The 7,912-nt window shown below is 35.9% G+C and overlaps 1 protein-coding gene across 1 annotated transcript; it reads left to right on the top strand.

The window, feature by feature from the left end:
- The first annotated feature begins 563 nt into the window (after window positions 1-563).
- On the top strand, window positions 564-7,247 carry LOC118559437 (interferon-induced protein 44-like). The gene is made up of 10 exons (XM_036130158.1): window positions 564-652; window positions 833-862; window positions 1,162-1,176; window positions 1,383-1,400; window positions 1,586-1,619; window positions 3,666-3,867; window positions 4,571-4,723; window positions 4,870-5,038; window positions 6,480-6,580; window positions 6,679-7,247. Exons 2-10 carry the CDS (start codon window positions 835-837, stop codon window positions 6,838-6,840), a joined length of 882 nt encoding a protein of 293 aa, XP_035986051.1. The 5' UTR covers window positions 564-652; window positions 833-834; the 3' UTR covers window positions 6,841-7,247.
- The last annotated feature ends 665 nt before the right edge of the window (window positions 7,248-7,912 follow it).

The raw sequence follows: 7,912 nt of genomic DNA, 5'->3' as shown, positions 1-7,912 counted from the left end.
TTTTATTGCTTCAGACTTGTAGGTATACTATGTAAATACATTGTCCCTTTTAAATAAATAAAATACAATATGCATGCAAGCTCTTCTTCTGTATCATAACAACATCTCTCAGGTTGAGACAGATGCAGAGCCAGGAAATGCTCCTGAAACTACCCCTTCAATCTCAGAAAACAAATGTGTGAATTTATAATCTATATAAAAAAAATTCTCAAGCAAATATATACATCAATTTTATATGTGTGTAAGATAATCGGTCAGCCAAATGTCCTCCAATAGTTTACAATCTTAGATTTTAAGTAGAGACAATTTGAGGACAAAAAGTGTTTGCTGAGTTAAATAGATTTTTTTTTCTGTTTAACCTAACAGGCTCATTTTTTACGTTACTTGGAAATTAAATGTTAACATAAAGTGGACTATTGTCCTGCTCCACTTTTTTAAATGAAACTACTTTCTGTAAATGAGTGCTCTTCTTGTAAATCACATGGTCAATAAAAGTGAAAGTGAAAGTCAACCCAAAGCTATAAAAACGCCTTTCACTCTTCCGTTACTCAGCAGTACCAGCATCCTCCCTGCTGCAGCACATCGGTTTTCTTCTTTTCCTTCGTTATTATCAGTAAAAGAGAAAGAGCTGCAGTAAATGGTTGAAGAATAGGTATAGGCACTTAATGAGCACTGAAAAATTATCTTGGACAATTGAAATTATTTATCTGCTTTATTTCATTTCATGAAGTCATAACTGTTTAGTTGTTAAACGTGAGAACAATTTAAAGAGGAAAAAAGGAACTTTATCTTTTTCTTCTCACTGTATTTTGCATCGCACTTTCTGTCACAGTCATGGGAGGGAGCGGATCTTCAAAACCAGGTAGTAAAAATACTTTGTTGTTTTGACTGACATAGATGCATAGATTTGTTTACTGCAACATTTCAATATATGTATATACTAGTGCAGATTTTTAAGAAATTTACTTTTCCCATTGATTACATTGATTATGAATATATTTTTAAAACTACAAAGCGAAATCAGGTTACATGATTATGATTATGAATGAACACTAGAGTCTAATTGTTAGTTTATGTCTGAAAAGTACAATAATGGAAACTAGATTTGATTTGATATTCAAATTTTTACTCAAACTATTCCTTCTGTCTTGCTGTGTACAGCTCAGCCCGACCCACGTAAGTAATAATCCATCCATTTTATTAACTCTAATGTTTTTGTCTCCCCAATTTAGAATTAAACATGATTTATGTACCAAAACTGTCTCAATATACTATAGATTTTGGAACATTTGTGTTTACAATTCTCAAACTTTAATATAGTATGTAAAAGGTACAACATTATCATTCTGTTGAACTAAGTAATGTATCTTTGCTTGTTATAGCTCCACCACCCTCTCCGCGTAAGTACAACGTAAATTCATGCTTTCACACCAAATAGTGGTCTTCTTGACTTAATAAAGGTTGAATTGTTTTAACTACTGATTTATTCGTTCTTGTTGCTCATGTATTTACCAAAATTTTAAAAAGCTAATACAATACACAGGCATGTTTTTTTAAAGACTTTGCAATAAATTCTCCTTTATAGTTTTAGAAACTCCATGGAGAGACATATCTTGGGGGTGAGTAAAATGTGCATCATTAACATTCAGATGTTGACTGTGAACTTTTAAAAAAACTATTTTCAGTATTTGTGCATGCGCAAGTCATATGCATTCAAAACTTTTGGCTACCAAGCAAACCCCACTGTCACTGTAATTTGTATGGAGTTCAGGTAGCAGACATGAACATAACACTCACAGGTGTTGGTTTTAAAGCTTTAAAGGCCTTAATATACAATAACAGGTGCACTTTGTGCCATGCTCAATTGCTCTAATATGGAGTTTAAATGCTTTAGCGGTGGCCGAAAAAACTTAACTGCAAGGCTTCACCGAGTTAACCCAAAGATGGAGAGAAGAAATGCTGTTGTAAACCTCCTTTGACTCTTCACAAATCCCCGACAGAAAAGGGCGATCTAGACAAAGATGGACTAAAACTGAAAGTTTTTTGCACACATTTATTGTGACTAATCTTCATCTTTATGTACGCTATCTAGTCTTGAAACGGAGGAAGATGTCAGGCTCAGGGCAGCTGCCCTGTAGGCCATAGCGGACAGAAGAAGAGAGTTAAGAGACAGAACATGGAATCAGTGAAAGAAACTTAATTTTTCTCACTATTACTTTTTAAATAGTTCAGCTGTGTCCAGGAATATGATTTTGTTGATGATAATAATAATAATAATAATAATAATAATAATAATAATAATAATACATTTTATTTATAATGCAATTGACATTTCAAATAAAATCTCAAAGTGCTGCAATAGCAGGGGGTTAAAAACAGTTCCCATAGTATAATAACAACAGGAGCAAAAACACAACAAAACACCATAAAAATGTAAATCATAAGAATTAAAAGGCTGTTTGAAATAGGAATGTCTTTATGTGCTTTTTGAACACCTCCACAGTTTGTGGGGCCTTCAGGGTCTTGTTGGCAATGTTGGGAGTAACAAATTACAAAGGTAGTGGATTACAGAAATTTAAGTGTTACAGTAATAATTTGAATTGCTTTAAGAACTACGAAAATATATTGCTCTGTATCATTGCAATAACGTGTGCAACATCACTTTATCATGGTATAAAGGGATGTTCTGTCAGCTTATATCCCCCCTGAGGCATCTTGAGAACATCAGCCGTACAGTGCTTCAGAGGTGCTTTGGGTCATGAACCTAAAACCTCCTTCCAACCCCTTCACCCCTCACACTTCCAGCCAGATCAGTGTTTTAAGAACTTAATTAGGCTTGACTTTAGTGTCCCAGCTTAAGACAGAGAGAGTGTCCCTGCAGAAGAGAGACAGTGTCATTTGACTATCGGTGTCTTGTAAAGGATCATAGCTGTCTTCGTTGCTTTGAATGTTGTTTCGTTACCAAAACAACTTACCCATAATGCACCACACAACCCGAAATCAGCAACTTGCTTATTAACAGTGTCACTTGTAAGCCTGGTTAGCCTGAAATATCTCAAATATCACTAAATGACACATTGTAAAACACACCCTAGGTTTGCCTTTACTTGCCAAAGACCAGGCAAAGAAACAAAAGTTAACAAAATGAGACCGTGGCCCTGCTTTTATAGCTTTATATGTCAATCATTGTTGTGGTGTGGAGAGTTGTAACAAGGCAGCCTATTGCAGCTATCTTTAATGTGGAGATGGAGGCTGAAGCATACTATCCTGGACACAAGTCTTTATTTTTCCACATTTGGCACAACTTGGTTGACATTTAATGGCAAGGCAAGCCTTCACCCAGTGAAAAAAATGTATTTCTCTGATGAAAACTGTTCTTCATATATTTTTTCTCATTATTTACTAAATCATTATTTACTCACAGTTGGGTTTAGCAAATTCCATCATCTATCCATAAATAACACACACTTTAATAAATACATTTACCATTTAATTTTAATAATTGAAAAACTTTTAACCATTCACGTTAGCACCATTCAGAAAAGTTGGAATTCAGGGTCATGCCAACTACACTTGCCAGATGGCCACTGAAGTACTGCCACCTCTATTTATTATGGAAAAAGCATTTTTCTGAATTTACTAACTTAATTTTCCCTTTTTAACAGAAACAACAGCCAAGCTCTTCATTACTTAAAGAGGTTTCAGCCTCAAAATGACGAGGTAAAACATATCAGAGTTTTGCTCTACGGACCAGTCGGTGTGGGAAAGTCCAGCTTCATCAACTCTGTCAACAATGTCTTCCAAGAGAGAATGACCAATCAAGCTTTGGCCAGTGCCACAACTGCTGATCAAAGTTTCACCAAGAAGGTCAATATAACTTTTTAGTTTTAAAAGCTTATTTTCAGAGTTCCTTACTTTTTACTCAATCTACATGTGGTTGGGTGGATTGTTAGCCAAACCTTTGTGTTATAATAACAAATAAATGTAATAACACATTCACCTAATATCCACTGTATGTATGTGGGTGTTTAGAGCAGAGATTACCTGCTCTAGTCCCCATTCATTCATGTTTTGGATGGATCTCTGCTGCAACACTCCTTGTTGAAATAATTTTGGTACCTCCCCAGCATGACTTGAAGTGCTGCAGAAGCCTCTTATTCCGCCATTTAGTTGGGTCAGATAGGGGCTACAGGGATAAACCCAGGAAGTGGAGGACAGGCTTTAAAAAGAAGTTAAAAGATTTTTCAACTTACATTTGTCATCAACGATTTGGACTTGAATTATTTTTCTTCTTGATCTTTACCAATCTCATCAAAACTCCCCATAGTAACATGGAGGGAAATACACAACCACCTTTAGTGGTTACATATTTGTTATCAACTAATTCACCAATATTAAAGTAGCAAGTTGTTCAGAATTTTATTTTGACAAAACAATTATGTTAAAATTTTAAAAAATCATGTATTTTTAAGCAAGTTTGCAACAATTCCAGTTGTTTAAAATATATTTTAGCAGCTATATGTCTGCTGTTGATATAAATATCTTTTTTCTAACCTTATGTTTCTCTTAGTATGAAACCTATAAAATCCAGAAAGAAGAAAGAGGAAACTTTTATCCCTTTGTGTTCAACGATATCATGGGTCTGGAGGATGGAGATGGAAGAGGAGTCAGAGCAGATGACCTTAAACTGGCCTTAAAGGGACATGTGAAGGAGGGTTATAAGGTACAAGTAGCATCATTTTGCATTTTAAATGATCTTTAACCGCCACCTAAAATGTATGTTCGTATTGGCTTGGATATTAAAGTTGTAATAACCCTGCCTAGTATATTTTCATACTAATTTTACTTAATATACAATTTTTCCCTCAGTTCAATCCTTCATCTTCCCTTTCTGCTGATGATTATTACTACAACTCCTCCCCATCTGTCAGTGACAGGGTCCATGTTCTGGTTTGCATTTATGATGCTAATGCATCACAGATGAAGTCTTCTGTTCTACAGAAAATGAAGGAAATCAGAGAGGCAGCCAGTGAACTGGGTAAGAAACAAAAATAAACATCTTATTTGAGAAACATTAAATTGATACTTGTGAAAATCCCTTAAGCCCACCCATACCGTTACCGGTACGAACAAAGCAACTTCCATTTTATGGGAAATGTGCTGCTGAGCAGTCTTTGTGCTCACTATGGCTTTCCACATATTTAAGCTAAGCTAAGCTTGACTGTAGAATCCCAGATTCAGACTGAGACAGTGTCCCTGCAGAGGAGAGATGGTGTCATTTGACAGTTGGTGTCTCGAAGAGAATCATAGTTCTCTTTGTTGCTCTCCACCATCTTTGAATCTTGTTTGGTCGCCCAAAAAAGGAAATTACCCACAATGTACTGCGCAATCCAAAATCTGTAAGTCACTTAGTTTGTATTTTTATTTTTTTTACCAAACATCTCATTTTCAGTATTTTCATATGGCACCTAATTATCTGGCTACTTGCCCTCTAGATGTCAGAGGGTAATTGTGTCAACTCAACCAGAGTTTGGTAGCTAAAACTAAAGAACTTGTTTCCTGGTGCTGTACTGTGGCTGTTAATGTTTATGTGGTTCTTTAACCACTAAGGAGAGGTTTAATTGAAAGCAAGATGATGATAAACCACTCAATAGGCTTTTGCCCCCCTCCCTTCTGGGATGATGGTTGCGCCCTTGTGCTGTCAATGTTTGCTTTTTTATGTACTGTAGTTCTTTCATTGAAGGCCTATGATTACAGTGGCACAGAATAGTAAATTTACAGCTCTAGAAGCTCTGCAAGAAGTTATGAGGAAAAGGGACACCATCCAGCCCGTTTTCTCTCCATTTTATTGACATGATGCTGTGAGCAATGGTACATTTGGATGATACACAGGGTGGATCTTATGACCAAAGGCTATGTCATATGGAAAAGAAGTCATACAAAGGAAATCATCAGTTTTATTTGACCAGATTTCTTTTCATGAATTAAAAAATACATCTGGCGCAGTTATGGCACCCTTTCTTAAATTTTGCCAAAATTGCGGGTCCAACTAGGAAAACTGCTCACTAAAATATATGTTTCAGCTGATTCAGTCCATAGTAGCTGCAGTTATTGTCAACATGTGGATACAGAAAGGCCGAGGCTTCTCCTATACTGTCAAATGTGCTATCATGGTGTTTTGGAGTGTTTAATGTATTTGGGCGAGGCTTAACAAATTGCATTTTTTTCTTTTTTTGTTCACCCACAAATCAGACAGTGACATATGCATTAGTGATTCCACTTGAAAAGTATTATTTAATGCTTTAGCTTTACACAGATACCAAAAGTTTGTATTTACCCTTTATAGCGGTGGAACTGTACTTTATACATATCAGGTATGTCATTTCATGAGGAAATAAACCCCTCTGGGCTTAAGAGGTTAAAACACATGTATTGGCAATAATAAATGACACACTCAAAGCAAACCTCTGTTTCCACAGGTATCCCTCAGTTGGCGATTCTCACCCACATTGATGAAGCCTGCGGTGAAACGGAAAAAAACCTGACAAACGTCTACAAGAGCAAACATTTAAAGAAGAAGGTGAGTTGTAGAAAGGTTAATTCCAGACAAGAGAAAAATACAAACAAAACAAAAACATAACATGTGATTCAGTATCAAATGCTTTTTCTAAAATATAGATGGGTGACTTCAGCTCCAGCCTGGGGATTCCAATGAACTGCATTCTCCCTGTGAAGAACTACAGTAAAGAGATTCAGCTCAATCAGGATGTTGACACTCTAATCCTGAGTGCACTGACACCAATGATTGACTTCGGAGACGACTACGCTGCAAAACTGTAAACCCATAGAACCGTGTGTTTAGATATACATAGAAATCATCTGCATTTGATTTGGAATGCCGGATTTAATTCCCAACATTTGCAGCACGTCATCCATGCATCTCTCTCTGCCTGTTGCCTATCTGTTTATGTTGAATAAAAGCCACGAGTGCCATAAAAAGAAATATGTGGTAAAATGGTAATTGAATACTCAAAGGAAAAAAAATATCACATTGTAACTGTAATGTTGACAAATCAGAAATTTGTTGGCATGTGCAGTGCAGGTGCTTGTTGACTATACAGGAAGTAAATCTCTCTTTTATGTTATGTATGGCAAGCCATGGTGTCAAGAATACTATTTTGTACTAGTTAGAACACATGAATAAATGTTCAAATGGCTCGCAACAGTTATGAGAACAGAAAATCTTGCACCTGTGGTTATATGTTAACTCACACAAAAGTTAATAAAAAAAGCAAAGTTAGACCACCATTTCAAAAATACTAATTTAAAGTGGTCACAAGTAAAAATATTGAAACAGTTTTCACCTATGTCTACAGTCTGATTGGTATTGAGGGTGGAAACATAAGACAAATAGGAGAGCTTGCACTCAAGTGTACCTCCCCAAATAGTTTAGTTTAAACAAAAAAAACTTGATATTTCATTCTAAATTTGCGAAGAGAAACTGAAAAATAATTCAGCACACTGTCTTTCCAAACTAGTCATACTTATGGTAAATTACCTGTATTTTAAAAGCACTTTTAAGTCCTGAGGCCAAAAGATCATTACATTACATTCAGTTATTCACCCATTCACTTACAAATTCACATCCTCATGGTGGTGAAGTACACTGTGGCCTCAGCTGACCTGGGCAGACTGATACTATTGTACAATTGGCACCACAGGGCCCTCTGACAACTGGCAGAAGGCAAGGCAGGTGAAATGTTTTGCCCAAGGACACATTTTTAAATTCTGTTTTATCATTACACCACTACTAAGTTAGGAAGTCCTTTGAGGAGGGGGTTGAAGAGTAAAAACTAATTAAAATATTTTTGTTTCAATAGGCACCCGTATAATTTCAACTACCAGTAGATGG

The sequence above is a fragment of the Fundulus heteroclitus genome, unplaced genomic scaffold, assembly GCF_011125445.2.
Source record: "Fundulus heteroclitus isolate FHET01 unplaced genomic scaffold, MU-UCD_Fhet_4.1 scaffold_284, whole genome shotgun sequence".
Classification (NCBI taxonomy): Eukaryota; Metazoa; Chordata; class Actinopteri; order Cyprinodontiformes; family Fundulidae; genus Fundulus; species Fundulus heteroclitus.
The sequence above is the reverse complement of the archived record's forward strand: the minus strand, read 5'-3'. Positions and strand labels throughout refer to the sequence as shown.